Source organism: Antechinus flavipes, chromosome 1 (assembly GCF_016432865.1).
Source record: "Antechinus flavipes isolate AdamAnt ecotype Samford, QLD, Australia chromosome 1, AdamAnt_v2, whole genome shotgun sequence".
NCBI lineage: Eukaryota > Metazoa > Chordata > Mammalia > Dasyuromorphia > Dasyuridae > Antechinus > Antechinus flavipes.
In genome coordinates this window covers 192,899,432-192,918,800 of record NC_067398.1, presented here as the reverse complement: position 1 = coordinate 192,918,800, position 19,369 = coordinate 192,899,432, and the positions used below count along the sequence as shown (strand labels likewise).

The window sequence follows — 19,369 nt, the reverse complement described above, 5'->3', positions numbered from 1 at the left end:
TACATCAAGCCTAAGTGTGCTCTAAGAAAACAAACAAAATAGGCTACTCAATCCCTAGTCCATAGGATAATCTTTTAAATATTAAAGACAGTTATTATGTTTCCTTTTGAATCCATCTCTCCTCCAGATTAAATATGCCCTCTTTGTTCAGTTAATCCTTCTATGACATGGAATGAGATCTTTCACTGTTGCCCTGCTCTGGACACTACAGATTACAAATGTTCTTTTTAAACTGTAACACTTAGATGTTACTTCATGATGATGAAGGTAAATACATCTTACCTAATTTCTCTCATTTTACTCTACTTTGTATAGTTAAAAAAACAGCCCCATTCTTTACATTATAGGAGGCTTCTAATAGAAAGTAGAGGTAGAAATGCTACAAGAAGCTTATGGGAGCTATTACAATAAGTGTCACAAAACCTTCTATTTCTTTCACTAATTGTTCATTCACCTTCTCAACTTTTCATTGTGGATGCTCTCCAGGAGTCTTTCCTTAGCATACTCTTTTTACTATGTCTTAGATCTTAGAGTAATACATTCTGACTTTGGTAATTTGTGTATCAGCTTGATGAACCTGATCTTGAAAATATACACTACATTGTAAGACCTCTCCCCAAATAAGATAATTACCAGAGTTATTATAACTACTAGCATTTATTCAAGCTATATAAAGTACTTTACAAGGTATTTCCATTTTATAAATGAGGAAACTGAGGTACAGAGGAAGCATCTGAGACCACATTTGGACTCAGATTTTCCTGACTTCAAGCTCAGTATTCCATTCACTACCATACATAGATATATTCTACTATTGTTTCTGTCAGAGGATGGGGACATTATGTATTGGGATGATAAGCATTTTAATTGGCTGCTGAACTAAAACTAAGGATACATACAAAAGGAATAAAGAAGCGAAAAGTTGTCTTCTCCCTTTTGATTTTCAAGTGAGGAGAAAGAAATGCTAGTCTCCAAGTGGGGAAACTTACACCCTATCCGGAAGTTCTCCATATGGCAGTAAACACAATATTGCCATTTCTTTAGGCTCCATTGTATCTATCCTTTCATGATTTTGGTGAATTAATTTTGGAGACAGATGGACCAAGTTCATAGAACCCATGAACTTCAAAAGTTTAGAAGAACTCTAACAGTCCAGTAACAAGAGTCTATAACATAATTTTCCAAAAGCTGAACCAGCTGAGCCCTAAGGAATAACCTATATTGACCGTGCCTAGCAGTGGTCCTGCTAATAAAGTAGGAACTCTTCCATTTAAAACCTTCAGAAGTAAACTTGGGGAATAAATATTATTAGTTTTCATTAAGTTTGAATCTGCTCACACAGACCTGAGGCAATAAAGGAGGATGGACTCTTGGCTTCAGAAGTCTTTGTGCTTCAAGTATTGATATACCTTTCAATTCAATTAAATAAGCATTTATTAATGCCCTAATATATGCTACGTACTATGCTAAGTACAAGGTATACAACTGAGGAAAAAAACAGTCCCTGCCCTCAAGGAGCTTACAATCTAATGGGGGAGGAGGAAGACAGCATACAAAAGGAGGCAGGGAAATGGAAGCAGGGAAATATCAAAGAGCACCAGAATGGGAACATCTTGGTCAGTAGAAATTCAAGCAGAATAGCAGATGTAGAGTGGAGTGAGCCAAAAATCCAATTTCAGCCCTGAGTAAGGAAGATTTTGGGAAAAAATAGCATTCCACCTTCTAGTCCTTCTCTCAGAGGGGAAACAAGATTGAGGGAAATGGTATCAATCATTACATTAATGACTCTTACCTCCTTTTGGGAAAGCCATATTTTAGAGAAATTTATTTTACCCTACATAAGAATAACTAATAGTCTATATCAATTCATGATTTTTCTAGGTAGGTTTATTAAAATAGAAACTGTGTCAAGACTCTGGTGAATTACAAGATACAACACGTTTTATATAGAGAGATAGCTCTGTTAATAGTGAAGCCCTATAGGTTCTTCCTATTAACACTGAACATCTTAAAGAAAGCCCACTTGCTCATGTCTAGATGTTGCTACTCAGATGTTAGAAAGTAGGATTATAAAGTTAATTGTTATTGTATATTAATATAATGATGAATGGATAAATCATTCTGAGATACCACACCTCTATTTGAGAGCTAAAGGAATCTGAACTTCTCTCCTTTATCCTTTATCCAAGTTGTTGTTCGTTATCATATAAACAGTCTTAGGAAATGAGCAAAGACAACATCTTTACATGGAGACAAAACAATTTGGGTCAGGATTTGGGAAAAAAGTATGGAAAAAACAAAAAACTCTACTCTAGAGAACAGAAACAAGAGAACAAGAGGACTTCTAGGGAAGTAGTTGCTAGGGTTCTAGTTATTAATGTTGCCTTAAACATTTTCACCTGTCTCCTCAAACATTTAGAACAGCACTTCCTGACTTTGAGCCTTGAATCTTTGCTTCCCTATGTCTTTGTCCTTCCCTGTTTTCGCAAGGGAATTTTACCAAAAATCCACCTAAGTCACTCTGACTAAAGCTTTGACTTATAGCAATAGAACCCTCACTCATGTTAAGTGTATCTGGAAAATCAAGTCCAAACCTTGCCTAATTCCCTTCTTTTAGAATGCTGGACTAACTCTGTTCTTAAGCTACTTCCGAGTATACATAATGCATAATTTTGTTGGTCATTCAATATATTTATATAATACTATAAGGAAAATGCTAGCTACTTATGAGTTGATTTATAAACAATTACAAATGGCAACTCCTCAAGATATATGTTTCTCAGAGTAAATATATGCTATTTTAAAATCTGATGAAATGTATCTGAAAAAATCTTTAAATTTTCTGCATAAACTTTGTAGCTTAATTTTTCAAAAAAACTAATTAATGAAAGCATTAGATGAAGCTAGTCAAAAAAATGGACTAAAAGATTGCTGAATGTCTTCCACTACTGTTCCTGAAAGTCCATGATTTTTAAAATTACTTTATTTTAGAAACATGTAAGATTCAACATTTTGAGTCCAAAAAGTTTTAATGATTGAACTGTGAAATTTTCTTTTAAATTTAGCCTGAAACCACTCACTAATCAGATTTTGTTAGCAGCTTAAGAGTTAGAAGTAATTTTTGAGGTTTTCAAGTGCAAGCCCCTACTCACTGTAAAGTATGTGCTCCATAAAATATCATCTAAGCTCTCCTTTTATACTTCCAATGGTAAGGAACTCATCATTTTATGATGCAACCTATTTGATATTTGGACAGCTCCAATGTTAGAAAGTTCTTTCTTACCTGTCAATATGTCAAATATCCATGATTTAATTGGTGTGGTTATTCCCTCCACTAATACAGATAACAAGTCCTCTGTGACTTAGTAGATGGTCTTCAAGAGGTGCTGTGGTAAAAAAAACAAATTCACCACTCTTCAGCCAACTTGGTGATAAGCCTCTCTCCAAATTTAATTAAACTAGTATTCAGCCAGGAGACATATATTCCATCACAGGTGCCTGACTTGAAATCTGCCGGGACATGTGGTCCATTGGTCTTTTCTTGAAGAACCCAGGATCATCTCCACGCCATTTTAAGGCATCAAATTAGGGATTTTCATGGAGAGTATCAAGACAAAATCCAATTCCTTATAACTTCTATTGATTGGTCTTAATTCTGTTCTGTAGAGCCACACTGAATGACCTCTTCAAGTGATAAATCTTCAAATATTTAAAGAAAACTATACTATGACTTCTGAGTCTACTTTTAAGACTCTGAAATACACTATTAAATTGTAAATTCTATAAGGACAGGAACTTTGTCTTAACTGAACCTTGAATCATCCCCCAAATCTAGCTTGGTGTCCTGCATAAAGTAGATATTTAATTAACTTTTGTCTTGAGGCAGCTAGTTGGTGTAGTGGATAGAGTACCAGCCTTGAAGTCAGGAGGACTTGAGTTCAAATCTGGCCTCAGACACTTAAAACTTTCTAGCTGTGTGACCCTGGGCAAGTCGCTTAATCCCAATTGTCTTAGCAAATAAATAAATATTTGTTTTATTTAATCATCTGAACTAAAGATGCTCAGTTTAACTGCTATTCATATAACATGATTTTGAATTCTTTATTATGCTCATTCTCTCATGAAGTTCTCTTAAATAGTGTCAAACTCAAATAGAAATGGATCTCTATTTGAGGAATATTGACTTGGAAAATCACAAATAAACATTACTCTGTTGAACTGTATTTTCATTTCTTTTGCTGAACACTTCCCAATTACATTTTAATTGTGTTTGGCTGCAAGTTTTGCAGACATCATGGCTTCACCAGAAGTTGGACACATCAGCTCTACTTTTATCAATGCCCTCCTTATCCTCTCAAGATATTCTACATAAGATCTGACCAGTAGAGAATAAACTGAATAAATAGATTATATTCTTTGTTTTGCATATTATACTTCTATGTACCTTATGCATTAAGTTAAATCATACTGCTGATTCCTACTGAATTTATAGTAGACTAAAACCCCTTAGTCTACTTTCAAACAAGCTGCTATTAGGCAATGGCTTCCTGAGCTTATACTTAAGTATAGGATCTTGCACTTAACTTTATTAAATATCATCTTATTGTATTAACACCCTAATTCCAGCCTATTGAGATATTTTTGGCCTCTAACTTTTTCATACAGCCCATTAGCATTCCCTCCTGCCACTGTGTTATTTAGATTCGGTGCCATATAAATGAGCCAGCAATTTTAGCTGACAATTGTAATAACTCAGCAACTTATGCATGATCCTGATATGGATTCCAGAAAAGTCACACCATGTTATCTAAAGATGGCCACATCCTAAAATCATTAAATCATTTTTTGAACCCGTTGGTACCAGCTATGGCTCCACCTTCTATTTTCATGGTATATAAAATCATGTTTCTTCCTTAGAAGATCCAGATCTATCCTCATGAAAAGTCTCATTACTATCATATAGCTTTTGGTCAACATTTCAAACTCTTCCTACTCCACCTCCAGCTACATTATGTTCTTCTAGTTAGAAAACTTTCTTTTCATTTTCTTCTCGGCTTGTTTCTTACTGTTTTTCATCTCTAGGAAATTTACATTCTTTGGAAGAAATCCAATGTATAAGAAAGCATTCCTTGAGTCTTTAATCAAGAATATCAGCATGTTTTTTTAAAAACATATATAGAGTTGAAAAATGAAATAATTCCCTTACTTTCTACATGACAACCATCGACACATATTTCTAATATTTGCAACGTGCTCTCATACACATATTCGAGCTTCACAATAATTCTATGAGGTAGGTATTATTGGTGTTATTTTATTATGCCACTTTTCTTACTTTCTTTTTTTCTTTCCCTATTTTGCCCAGGCTGAAAATGCATTGGCCCCTAAAGACACAATCCCATTTCTAATAAGCTCAAGAGCTTTGACCTGCTCCATTTCTGCTTTGGACCAGTTTGCTCTTTCTTAGTTTGCTCCTGGTGGCCCCCTGCTCCCAAGGGCTTACCATATTAATGCCATGCTAAGTGCTGATGTCTTAGCCCATTGCAGCTTAGAACTCCTGTTCTGGAGCAATCTACTAATATTATCCTTTCCAGAAACAGGGATTACAGGTATGCAACAACACTCAACTATTGTCACTGTTTTTATATATCAAGAAACTGAGGCTTATATTAGTATAGAGACTTGTCTATTGTCACACGTTAGTATATATCAGGTGATATTTGAACTCAGAACTTCCTGATTTCAAGTCCAGCACTCTATCCATTATAACAGGTTACCTTTACTACTACAGAAAGAAATAAGATAATGGGCATTTTATAGGCCCCTAAAAAATTCCCATATTAACTGAAACAACAAACTATCCACAGTCAAATTCCATATATTTGGTCCTAGCCCATAACTCCACATCACAATAATATAATTGCATCATAAGCAAATCCAACAAATCCTATTATAAAGTTGTGGAAGTAACTTCTCCCTAAAAATGTTTTTCCCCCAATCAAATTTTCAGAGAAACAATTAAATTAGATAAGTTTTTCCCTGTCCATTTACTAAAATGTGGACAACCAGAAATTGTTACTGGCATGCTACTCAGTTGGGTATCTACCTAGACACCTTAAGCAATTTGTTTTCAATTAAAATATTGCTGAACAATTTTTTTCATTTCATACATCATATTGCATAATCTTTAGTTTGCATAAATGTTTAATAAGGATCGATTAGGATCAGTGTTAGTATAAAAATGAAGATAATCACTATAACAGATTGGAAATGTAAATAATTTTAACAATTTCTTTTAAAATTAAAGTTGTTTTTAGATAAAATTCATTTTTGAGTTTATATTCTAATCCAAGAATAGTTTCATCCTAAAGAAAAATTTTAAAATAACTGAGAAATACAGCATTTTGATGGAGGAACTAAGTATTTCAGTGTTAGTGATTCTATTCATACTATTGGCAAAATTTTCATTTGAAAAAAAAAAGATACCATCCATAAAAACCACTGATTTTAAAGACTCTGTTAAATGCTTACTGGCTGTATGCCAATCTTTAAATGACTTCCATTAAAATATTAAAATATCATTCTATATGAGAATTGATAAGCTTGGAAACACTGAATTTAACAAAACCTCTTTTCTTTTCCTTTTTTCATATGGAACTGTCTTTAAATTATGCCCTAATACAACCTACTAGCCCTGGTCCTTTAGCATAAAAAAAAGTGAACAGATTCCTCAAATACATAAACAATGTATATTGCATAGATAGTGTGATAGATTAGAGATAACCAAGAGGATCTACTGTCTCAAATTTAAGATTGGAATGAAATGAAACATTTAGAAAAGGGTGCTTATTTAATTATAGTAGAAGAAAGACATTCAGAGTAGGGAAAGGATATTCATTAAGGATATAGTTGATTTAGATGGATACAATTTCCCAGAGTTAGTTATCTAATGTTGGCCACTTTAATAACTTTGCTGATCCAAATTTTCAGGACCCAGCTGGAGTTTTTCATGATTTTTTTTTGACTAGTCAGGAAGCTACATTGATGCTTGGCTCCTAGTTCCTTGAGACAATGAAATCTCAAGGATGGCTTCAATACTCTTTAAGGAAGAATTAGCCTATTTGTATGGTCTTAAGATAGCCCTAACCACTCTGTGAAAATATTGTTCCTATCAAAATGTTTATAGAAAGGGATGGAAATGTGTATAGAAACAGATCCACTAGTGTTCAAAATCATCTAGTTCAACTCTTCATTTCACAAATGAGGATACTGGGGTCAGAATGATCTAAGATCACATAGGTTAGTAAGTAACAGAGCTAGATTTGAGCCCAAGATCTTTCACTCCATTTCCAATATTTCTATAGCTAAGAGTAGGTGAGAGGTACAGAAACAGATACAGGTGATCAGATAGAAAGAGAGACAGAAAGACATAGAGAAGCAAAGACACATATAGATAATAGAGAAATAAATAATGGATGCAAAGATATATTTACATAACATAGTTATAGAAGTAAATGATTGCTATATATAGAAAATTATCTAATTTCTATTCTATGTTTATTCAATTCAACTTAACAAATATTTATTAAGTGCCTACAACATTCAAGGCATTTTAATAGTTACAGTAAGTAAACTTCCAGAAGCTTACAATCTATCTTCTTGCTCTCGGATCTAGATTCTAAGACACCTAAAAGACATGGACTACATGACTAGAAAAATGCTATAAAGAGGAACAGTAAGATATGGTAAAATAAGCATTAAAGGTTAAGTTATGAAAATAATAATATCAGTGCTTTACTATGTATTGACTTTTAAATCTAATATTTAAAATCAAATAATTGACTACCTACTACATATCCATAATTGTTCTATGTTTTATAAAAGGGAAAATATGGATATGAACAGGTTTTAATAAAAAAGAACAAATGAAACAAAGGACTATATATCTATTGTATGTATTATGGTATGTTTAAAACACCAAAGAAGATATAGGAAAAAATTAAGAGATAGTTTTATGGATTAGTTAAAAAAATAATAGCAAAAAAAATATGTTTAATCATTTATAAAACTGTTTTTTCATATAATGGCAGAGTTAAAATTCTGTTGGCAAGATCCATGATTTCAATATGCTAAGGTAGGTTTACTATCTGTGGGACAATGCCCACTTTCAACCCTCATTTTCCCTTGGGAATGAAAAAAGAATGCAGCTTTACAAAATTAGTCATTTAGATAACATACTGTTATGGGTAACTTGAAGCCCTCAGAAGTCAGGGCTCTTAAAATTCTGTTGCATAGAAAAAATGGGTCTTAACTATATGAGTAAAAGGAAGATCCACATGTAATGGAATATTGAGCATTATATTATGTACTATTTTTTTCATAAGATACAATTAATCTTACATTTTCTCCTCTGAATTATAGTAACACTTTTACAAAACGATAAAGCTACTTATAGTCTGCCAGTATAATTAGTATAATGTTCTCCTTAATTGCCATACTCCAAAGATTTTGGTCATTCTTCTAGTAGTCTATCAATTGTCAATTATTCAATGATATTTTTTCTCTTGAGAATTTATTTCAGTAGAAACATGTTTTTTTAAAAAAAAACTTCCTTTAAGAAATTTCCAAATAAATTATATGCAAATTAAGAAAATAATGTATTTTTTTTATTACCACAATGTTTCCACACAAATTTCATATAGATTTTTATTCTTCATCTCACTAATAAGTTGATTATAGATTATTGTGATTCACCACTGTGTTTGTGCCTTATCCCTCTATTATTCTTTTCAGAAAGTAGTATTTAATATTGGGTGGATGTTTGGATGAAAGAATGGATGAATGGATGGACAAACAGAAGAAATTCTCTAAGGATGCTTTTTTACAGTCCAAAATATGAACTTTTCGGAGAGTTGACTTTTATAGACCACTCACCTATCAAACAGTTCCCCTCCTGTGACCAATTCCAGAACCAGGCTGATTTCTGCTTGTGTTTCGAATATCTCTTTTAGTTTTATCTGCAGAGAAGCATAAAAAAGTCACAAGTTTATTATTTTCATCTTTCCTAACACTATATACTAGGGAACTAACTAAAACTAAATGAACAGTCTATCAACACCAAAACAGTAGAAAATTACTAGGTCAAAACAATTACTAGCTTTTAAGTACTTAAACCTTAGTTTTAAGTATTCCAGAAAATGTCTAGGCTCTAGAGCTTTCTCAGTGTACAAAAAAGAGAAATTCCTATGACAATATCTTCAGCACATTAATGCCACAAATTCTTTCTGGCCTCATATAAATAGGTATCCAAAAAAGTTTCTAACCAAGCTGAGTCAGAGTTTTAACTGGACATGATTTAATACAATTCTGAGGCATTTTAATGTCAGGAAGTACTGGGCCCTTCCCACTTTACTAAAGGTCTTCAAACAAAGACTGGATGACCATTTGGCAGTTATGTCATTGAGTTGATTCTTGTTCACATAGGAGTTAAATTAGATGATCTCTGGCATTCCTTCCAACTCTGAGATTCTATGATCCTGTGAATTTTCATAAGTATTTTTTCTTGGGTAGATGCTCATTTGAGAAAATAATGAAACCAATTCATACATTCAAAATTTTTATCATTTCTGAACCACATGGAATGAAAAGCTTTCAAAGAATAAAGAAACGACAGAAGATACAAAAATTATGAGGAGATGTATCAAGTATGTTTTTAATAACTTTATAGAGTATAAGATTATATCCTAAAACTTTTATTCAACAAAAAGCAAATATTTATTCATGTAGCAAATGAAATTAATATAAGTAAACTGAGGCAAAGAATTTTGAACAAAATCAATTTATTAAAGTAATGCATATAATTGTCATCAAAGTGGCTCAGACTGACACCCTCGGTAAAGCCAATGACCCGAGTGAGAAAAAAGCAATATTCTTTATTGACACATAACAAAGGGGTCTTGGTTGGCATGGGAAAAAAAAGTGGTAAGTTGTAGATTTGAAGCAGGAACATTTTGATTGCTATATTATGAAAAGTTAGCTGGCATTCACATCATTCTGACAATTCTCTGTCAATTAAGGAATATTCATTGTTTTATGGGACCCCTTGCATCTTGTGATCTTTCCTAGATGATCAAAACTAACAGACTTATTATCTCCTTGGAAAACATAAAAACTCCCCTAAATAAATATAACGCCCCTTACAAGAACAGGCAAGGCTAGACACTAACTCTTTTGGAAGGTAGTATCAAGTCAACTTGTGAGGCTTAAAGATAATAGCCTGTACTTATCCCAGGGGCTACTGACATGAGAGATGATAACTTTGATTTTAATTATAACTTTAAACTAAATCAGAAGGATAACTAAATTCCTGAAGTCAATTCAAGGACAAAGAAAGTAACTTTAGGCAGATGCAGATTCAATTACAATATAAAATCAATACAGTATAGAATCAAAACAGTATTCATTTAATTTTCTTTATCCATTAGTGTAGTAGTAGAAAAAAATATATAATGAAATAATAAAAGAATGGCTATTATCCCAGTCATTTTTATCTTAAATCTAGTGAAAAAATATTTAAAAGATAACAATAATGATACATTATATTCACTTATATTTACATAGCACTTTATTATGTAAACAGTATCTGTATACTAGTATCATAAAATTATACTGTTAGAAATAGAAATAGATCTCAAAGGTAATTTAATCTAATTCACTTACAAATGAGTAAACTGAGCCCATATGGTAAAATGATATGCCCCTAATCTCATGGCTAGTTAGGAGTAGATCTAGAACTATAACTCATGTTCTTTTATTCTCTGTCCAGTGTTTCTTTCATTATATCACCCCCAAAAGATAGCTGGATCTCTCAAGTGGATTGTGCTTTTAAAAATTTTTGTCTGTTGTGTTTAACATAGTGCTTTAAATGATTGTTTTAACTATTCAGTATAATCTGAAATGATTTTTCAAGGTATTTTGGAACCTTAAAATTTTCAATATAGAGTTGATTGTTTCTAATTATAAAAATGTATAAAATACAAGTGGGGAGGATGAGGATATCTGTTGGGATTTCAGGATCTTTATACCTAGAGAAATAGAATGATTTCTAGAAGGAAAAAAACACTCACTAAATGCTCAGTGATTAGATGGCAACATATTATCCATCTCAGATAACTACTATAAGGTATGAAATGAATGAATAGGGGTATTGGTGATTGGCTAGTTTGGGGTCATATTTACCACCATGAATTATTATAAGGCTGGTTTGGCCACAAATTTTTATCAGTTATAAATGTGATCAAAAGAAAGAAAATATCTAGACTAGGTCTGCACAAATATACTCAAGCATATCCTTCATTATCAGAAGGTGGAGGACAAACATAAAAATGGAGAGAGGGAGACAGAGAGAAAGAGACAGAGTCAGAGAGAAAGAGAAACAGAGAGACATAGAGAGAGGCAGAGAGAAGGGGGGTGAAAATAATTCAGTTTTCAAGGATGGAAAATCACTTACGATGTTTGGATGTGAAAGGCGAAGAAGGACTCCTATTTCAGTTCGAATTATTTTTTTGTCTACCTAAAAGACAAAATATATAAAAGTTAAAAGAAACACCTTTCATAGAAGCTTTTTACTGTATTAAAGGTAACAAAGACAAGATAAAGCAGGTAACAGTAGGAAATGTCGCTGGATGTCCCTGTGATTTCTTTTCCCTTTGCATTTCCTATTACTTTGAGATTAATTAGCAGAATCTTGGCCCTTCTGCTGAACTCTGACCTCTAATTTTAAAGGAAAGTCAGTTATTCCTATAGTTTAGAGATGATCAATTGTTTTTTATTTACATTTTCTTTCCTTTTTGTGTCCAGTCTTTTTAACAACTAGAACCCAAGATCATAAGAAATCCCATCCAAGGTTCACTTCATTCAAATAAACATTAAGCATCTATTATGTGAGAGGCACTGTGCTAAGCATTGGAATACAATTAATAAAAAGAAATTTATAATCTAAAGAGGGAGAAAACACATAAAAGGAAAAGGAAAGTGGAAGGGGAGGGTGGAATGCCAGGGAGTGCCCAGGACAGAAGCATCTTGTTCCATGGATATAAAACCATGAAGAGCAGCTGATAAAGTGGAGTTGAAAGAGCGGTTTCTGCCCTCTAGAAAAGCAGTCATCTGGAAGAATTAGGTACTCCATCCGTCAGCCCTCTCATCAAAGAAAGGTGACTGAGGGAGATGGGGTTAATCAAGGCTTGAGTGAGCAGCAAAGTGGTGAATTTAGAAGTGGAAAAAGCATCTTGTTCCCTGGAATTGAAACCATGCAAAGCAACATAGACAAAATGGCATGGCTATTAAGATAGTATCTATGTAAAAAGTACACATCTCTGTAGGACATTCATATGATCTATATACACTCAAGACAATATCTACTATATGCCAAAAAACACTAAACAATCATGGTAATAATAAAGCATATAGTATTTTAAAAGACTAATTTATGCTAATAATCCTAGTCATTATGCATTGCAAATTTATTTCATGTCAGACTGCATTCATTGTACATTTTCATCTTTAAAATATTCATGAACATTTTACATATAAAGAACTTATGGCTCTGACTATTTGATCTTGCTGACAAGAATGAAAAAAGATAAAATATTGTATATATTTTATCTAACTATCTTAATATGAGAGGACTCCTAAGTAAAAAATTGATTTTAAAAAAATACCTTATTCAAGTTGCTTGACCTTAAATTTAAGTGCTTGATGCCTTTTGAGATTCATAAAAATAAAAGGAAGAGATGAATCTTGATATGTCCAGACACCAATTATCTATAAATTTTGAAGGCTACTTTACTAACTTTACCATGGAGTGGATTCCAAACATGGTTTCTTTTAATTAGATTTATGGGTATAATTTTCTGCTTAATCTGTGATTTTCCTTACCTCCCTTTTATGAAACACTTATATAACCCAGTTTATTTTTTATCTCTGCTTCCTCACTTCCTAAAATTAATCCTTCAATCATAATCACTAAGTTTCTACTCTGAGCAAATGAAACTATGTTAGGCATTCTAGAAGATATGAGAGAAGCATAAGAATTTATACAGTCCTTTGAGAGGTTACGTGGTCAATGAAAGAAGAGATTTCTATAGTGCTAGGTCTAAAAATGAAAAGGACTTAAGAGTTCAGAATTTCTTACCCTTTTTATGTGTCATGAATGCCTTATCAGACTATGAATCCTTTCTCAGAATCCTTTCTCATTCTTCATTTAAATGCATGAAATAAAGTGCATAGGATTATAAAGGAAACTAATTACAGTGAATTTATCAAATTTAAACAGTTTTTTTTATAGTTATCAAAAAACTTTTCCCATACAAATTCTTTGACTTCCTAGAAATCCAATGTTGGACTCCCTTAGAATTTTGTTTGCCCTACATTAAAAATATCTGCTCTAATCAAAATCCCTTTTTCCACAGATGAAGGAACTGAGACCCAGAGTAAAGAAAGGAATTGCCTAAGATGACACAGCTGTAATGTGGCAATTACAACAATTACAACCTACGTCTTTTGAATGCATGTAAACAAAAAATAGCTATAACCTTCTAACAAAAGATGATTGTTTTTTGTTTGGGGGGGAAGGGAATAGACCTTTAATTTTCATTTAATTCTTTGTAATGGAATGTAGAAAAGGTATAATAATTCAACTAAATCAAAAATCAAAATACCTGGGTCTGAATTCTATCTCTGTTACAAAATTTTGGCGAGTTATATAACATGTAATATGTTTCTTCATTTGTAAAATGAAAGGGGTGCACTCTAAGATTTCTAAGGTGCCATTCAATTGTAAATTTTATGATCCTATGTAAATCAGGTTTTAGAGATGATGTTTGGATAACCATTTAAACAGAGAGGAATTTATCAATGAGCTTTGATGGAAAAATTCTAAGGAAAATTTTGTACTATTTCCCTCCTTAATATCTAACAAACAAATCATCAAAGTTCATGAATCTATTTCTGAAGTCATTTTTACCATTAGTTCCTTAAGAAGAATGTAAAGGATATCTCAAGCCATCGTGACATTAAGACAGGAAGCATACAAATAAAATCTGTCTTTATGTAGAAATAAGAGAGCTCTCGGACAATATGGCAGAGTCTGCCAATACTCAATGATATCTATAAACATTTAAAACTTTAAAAATATATTTCCTTGCCACTTTGATACTTGTACTTAGGAACACATTCTTGAATTTATGAAAAATGACTAAATATGACAGATCAACATTCAGCAGTGTAAAACAGAGCTACTCTTTTATTACCTATAAGGCAGTGTTTTTCATTCAACATTGAATACCACTGCAAAAGGAAAACAAGCTTTAATTGAGAAAAATACAGAACTAATAGCCAATATCAAAGAAATGATTGTCATACAGTTTTTGAACTTGAGTGTTTTAGAATAAGGTTTGCTATTTGTTTTTCCTTGACTTACCAACCTGGTGATTAAAGTAAGTACAACCTCAAAGAAAAATATAATAAGCCCCTAATAAAGCAAATCATGAAGGCATAAATGAAAGGCATTTAGTCTCCACAAAGATGAAATAGCGATGATCTGATATTAAAAAAAAAATTTTAGGAATTTTAAGATTAGATCCCAGAGATTAATAATAGTTTAGATGTATAGAATTCATTAAGATATAAAAAACATTTTTTTCATAACATCCCATGAATTAAATAGTATAAATATTATACTCTTCTTACACATGAGAAAACTGAAGGTTTTCTACTACATCAAGTAGTTTCACCACAATCACATAGCAAGAGTAAGTGTAACAGCTAGATTCAAAACTCAGCTGTCCTGATTTTAAGTCCAAAACTCTTTTAATTATATCACACTACTTCTCACAATATTCTAGATATGGAAGACAACTCAGAGAACACCTAGTCTGACTTCTCTTTCGGGCAGATAAATCTCTTCTAAACACACTTTAACCTTCATTCATTCTCGGCTTCAGAATTCCAGCAACAAGAAATTCACTACATCATTAAGTCAGCTCCATTTTTATTAGCTCACATTATTGCAAAGTTTTTCCTAAAACATCCTTCTTTATTTTGTATATATAATTTTCAACCATTTTCCCCACCTTCAGCTCTGTAGTCAATTGGTTATCTTCCTCTAATTTAATGGGAATTTCATAGAAATTACTTTAACAAAATAACAGTCTTAACAAAACACCTATATAGATTTCTAGCTAGATTCAGAATCATATCTCTTCCTATAAATCATCATGTAGATATTAACATTCTTAGAGGAAAAAATTCAAATGTATATTACTTCCATTTACTTCATATATATCTTCTATTTATTTACATATTGTCTCCTTTATTAGAATATAAGTTCCTACATAGTAAAAAAATATTTTAGTCCTTTGTATATACAAGACTTAGCACAATAAGTAATTAATAAACACTTAAGAATAATTTAATAAAGTAGATACTACAATGGATAGAATGCCAGACCTCAAGTTAAGAAGAATTCAAATTTGTCCTCAGACACTAACTAGCTGTGAGACCCCAGAGAAATCACTTGCATCTGTTTACCTTAGTTTCTTCATCTTTAAAATGAATTAGAGAAGAAAATGGCAAGCTATTCCTGTATTTTTGCCAAGAAAACCTCAAATGGAATCGTAAAGAGTTGGACATAACTAAAAATGACTAAAAAGAAAAGGAGCAAAATTAAATACTTAAGCTCTTAAATGTATCTGTGATCTCACAGTTTTGTACATTACCTCTAATATTATAGATAACTGAGCTGTCTTTTGTGTGACTCTCATTCATGTCTCTCATAACTTCCCCCTAAAGGGTCTACCCAACATGCTGTAGGCTTTCATTGATTTTTCTTGGTATTATGTGAATTCTGCTAGCTTATTTAAGCTGTCATGAGTTATCCTTTATCCTTTGTATGTGACCATTTCATCTTTTTCTAGCATGTTGATGACATCATATCATTCCCTGAGGACTTCCCTCATTTCTTTTCTTCAAAATTTCCTTTTGTTAAGTACTCTACAGCCAGTTCACTTTCATCACACATCTCTCCCTTATCTTCTGTGTGATATTTATTTTTAACTTTTTGGATATTGTTGTAGTACATATCATAGCGCTACAAGCAAAAAGATTAAAATTGTGAGCCTGTGTTTCTAGGAGTTTATAGATTATTAAAAGAGCTCTTCAGTTTCCTAAAGGCAATGCAACACTCTCCTCTTAATTAATTCTTGGTCTACTAAATTATCTGTTTATGCTATGTTTCAGATATATCTACTGATAAAGATACAAATAGTTATATTTTTCAAAGTCTGAAAAATCAACTTTTTTGCCTATTTGTTAATTCCTTTGTAGATGATCAGGCCAAAAATTTTGAATGGCTATGTATCTTTTTCAGGAGATTTTTCATATGTCATCCACAAACATAGGGAACTATTATATCTCGGACAATTTCTTTGTAACTTGGATTCTTCTCCAATTTGGTGAATACAGATAGCAAAATTACACACAATATTCTGCCTTATCTTTTCTTTCTTCTGTTCCTTCTTTCTTCCTTTCTTTTGTAAGAGATAAAATTTAATTAATTTTCTTTTGTTTCCTACTTATCCACCATTCTTGGCTGAATTTTAAGAAATGTGACCCTAGGATATTGTAAGAAAGATGGAATGCTTTTAAGTTTTCATTATTGTTAATCTATGGTTTGTTACTTGTGTATTTATAACATTCTTTTTCCTCATAGCATATCTCATACACATACCAGTAACAACATGCTGGTGAAAAGACCTAACAATTATGTAAAATTCAGATTAAAAAGTTTTTTTTGTTAACATAAAACCAAATTATTAGCAAAAATCCCAGGTTAAGATTTTCCTTATGAACAAGTAGAAATAAAATGCCACGTGGAACAAAATAATATATTTTATCTTGATAATTTGGACAACTCCTGAATTTTAAAATTTTTACTTATAATAAATTTTTCTCCTGATGTTAAGCAAATTGAGATTTTCATTAACTTGGAGTTTTCACTAAACTCATAGATGATTTGTGATAAAATCACAATAATTTTTGTCTTTAGGTTCTAATATCTAATAATTTCATAATACAAATTTTACAAATCTAAATAAATACAGCTTCCTAATAATGCCATCTTTCTCTGATGTCTCTGAAGTCTGATGTCCTAAAACTTAAATGTTCTAAAAGAGCTAAGTAATTTAATCAAGTTCACATAAGTAATATTAGCAAAACTGGGGTATATGAAACCTTTGACTCTAAATTCGCTAGTCTTTTCCACTATACCATGCTGTCTATTAACTTTGATCTCAGTTAAGCTTAGGTTTGGAGAGTAGTTCATAAGTTAATTAGTATTAAGGCATATTAATAAATAATATTGGCTAATAATTAATGTTACTTTTGGGATACAGAGAGGATATATTTTAAGTGAGAGAAAGAAGAAAATACCTCATTCTAAAGTAATGGATGGTAGAATATTAGGTTTCTTTGACAGATTTGTGAATAAAAAGCTTTCTTTATGACCTTCAAATCATAACACATAAGCGGTCCCCTGTACTGCTTGTATGACATAGTGGCTCTTGTAAAGAAATTATCTAGTTGCTATTTAAAAGAATAAAACATTATAGTAGAAAGAGTGTTAGATTTAGAGGAAAGAGCTCTGAGTTCAAATTCTTCTTCCCATACTAGCTCCAAGACACCTAATAATTCACTTAACCTCTTTAAACCTCTTTCTGTATCTGTAAATGAGAAAAATGCCTTGCAAAACTTAAAACACTATGAAAATAATCGTAGCTGACATATGTATAATACTTTATATATATACATATGTAATTTGTTAATATAGAGAATTCTAAGTGTCTTTCCCTCTATACTCTAACCATGTCACTTTTCCTCTCTGGACATCATTTTACTCATCTATAAAATCATAGGTTGGAGTAGATCAGGTATCTTCTAAGATCTATGAAATTTGGTAAAAACTCCAAATAGCAGAGCCAGAATTTGAACCATGATTCTCTGTCTCCAAGGTCAGAGTTATTTTCTCTATACACTAAGGAGTGTAGCGGAAAAACAGTAATTTTGCAAGCAATGTGTAACACAGAAAAGCTCACAGTTTACCTCATTAGGGCTCTTTAGGATTGGATTAGGGACTAGAAAAATCTAGTTATATTATTCCATGAAAGGTTCTCCCTGCCTACTTTGCCTATTCATTCATTTACACTGCTCTAACTAGAGAGAAATCTTTTTTTCTTACAATATTTTTAAAGAAAATACTTGAAATTAGAGTAAGACACTAAAATTGATATGCCATATTTTATCATTTCAGGAGAGCAGACATTGAAAGGAAGAAAGAGAATTAGAAGAGGGATCATTAGGAAATATGACAAAGAAGGGATAGGAGGAGGGTATAGACAAAGAATAGATTGGCACATCATTAAAAAATGACAAACTTCACAAGTTTAGGGACAACTTTATAAAGATAAATCAAATATCATAAATAGAAAATGGGGTAGTTGATTTTTCCAGTTTTGAGAGTTCAAAGTTAATAGAGATTCATCTGATTGCCCATGTAATTCCAGACATTCAAAACTCCAGATGGGCTTCTTGGCATTTTATTTTATGAGCACCAATGATTGCTAGAATGAATTTTTCCTTTCCAAGAGTTAAGGAACTGGGTTTTTCCAGGGCCTAAAGACATTACTGGCTTGTAATTTGTTGTGCATGTACCACAAATGGATTTATTTAAAGATGAACTGCTTCCAGAGCTCAAGGTAAAAATCTGACTCTATAATAAAGGCTTTATGGAGAATACAGAGTGGAAATCTAATTAGACTTACTGTTTCCCAATCAGCACATATATATTATTCCAAACTCTTTCTCCTTCTTTCCTTCTTAACACATGCATTTTTAACACTGTCAAAAAAGGAGGTCTGCTTTTACCTTACAAAATATAAAGTGAGTATTGGGAAGAAAAATTTCATTACAAAACTGATCTGGCTAACATGTGCCTTCTTGCATTCAAAACATATCAGGGAAGCACTGACTTAATAAGAAAGGCTAAAGAACCTTTTTTATTTAACCTTATTTATTTATGGTCTTATAAAACAAGACCATATATATCTGTTCAAGAATATTCCGTCTGAATTTAAGAGGGTTCTCACTGTGTGTGTTCCAAGAAAGAGATTAAGGGGGGAAAGGCTGTGAATTTCTATCCCTCTAAAGTCTATTGGACTATAGTTTCAAGATAGTCAATCCAAACCTTAGACAGAAAACAAATATACATTCATAGTAAAGATAGCCAGATTCATGATGGAAGATCCTCTCACCTAGA

The 19,369-nt window shown here is 32.1% G+C and overlaps 1 protein-coding gene across 1 annotated transcript in view; it reads right to left on the bottom strand.

Annotated features, from left to right (window-relative positions):
* The window catches only part of CAMK4 (calcium/calmodulin dependent protein kinase IV), a 185,682-nt gene that overhangs the window by 94,148 nt on the left and 72,165 nt on the right, over positions 1-19,369 (bottom strand). The window contains exons 3-4 of the mRNA XM_051994391.1: positions 11,510-11,572; positions 8,935-9,017 (exon numbers count right to left, since the gene is read on the bottom strand). Coding sequence (XP_051850351.1) covers positions 8,935-9,017; positions 11,510-11,572 — 146 coding nt within the window. The remainder of the gene's footprint in view (positions 1-8,934; positions 9,018-11,509; positions 11,573-19,369) is intronic.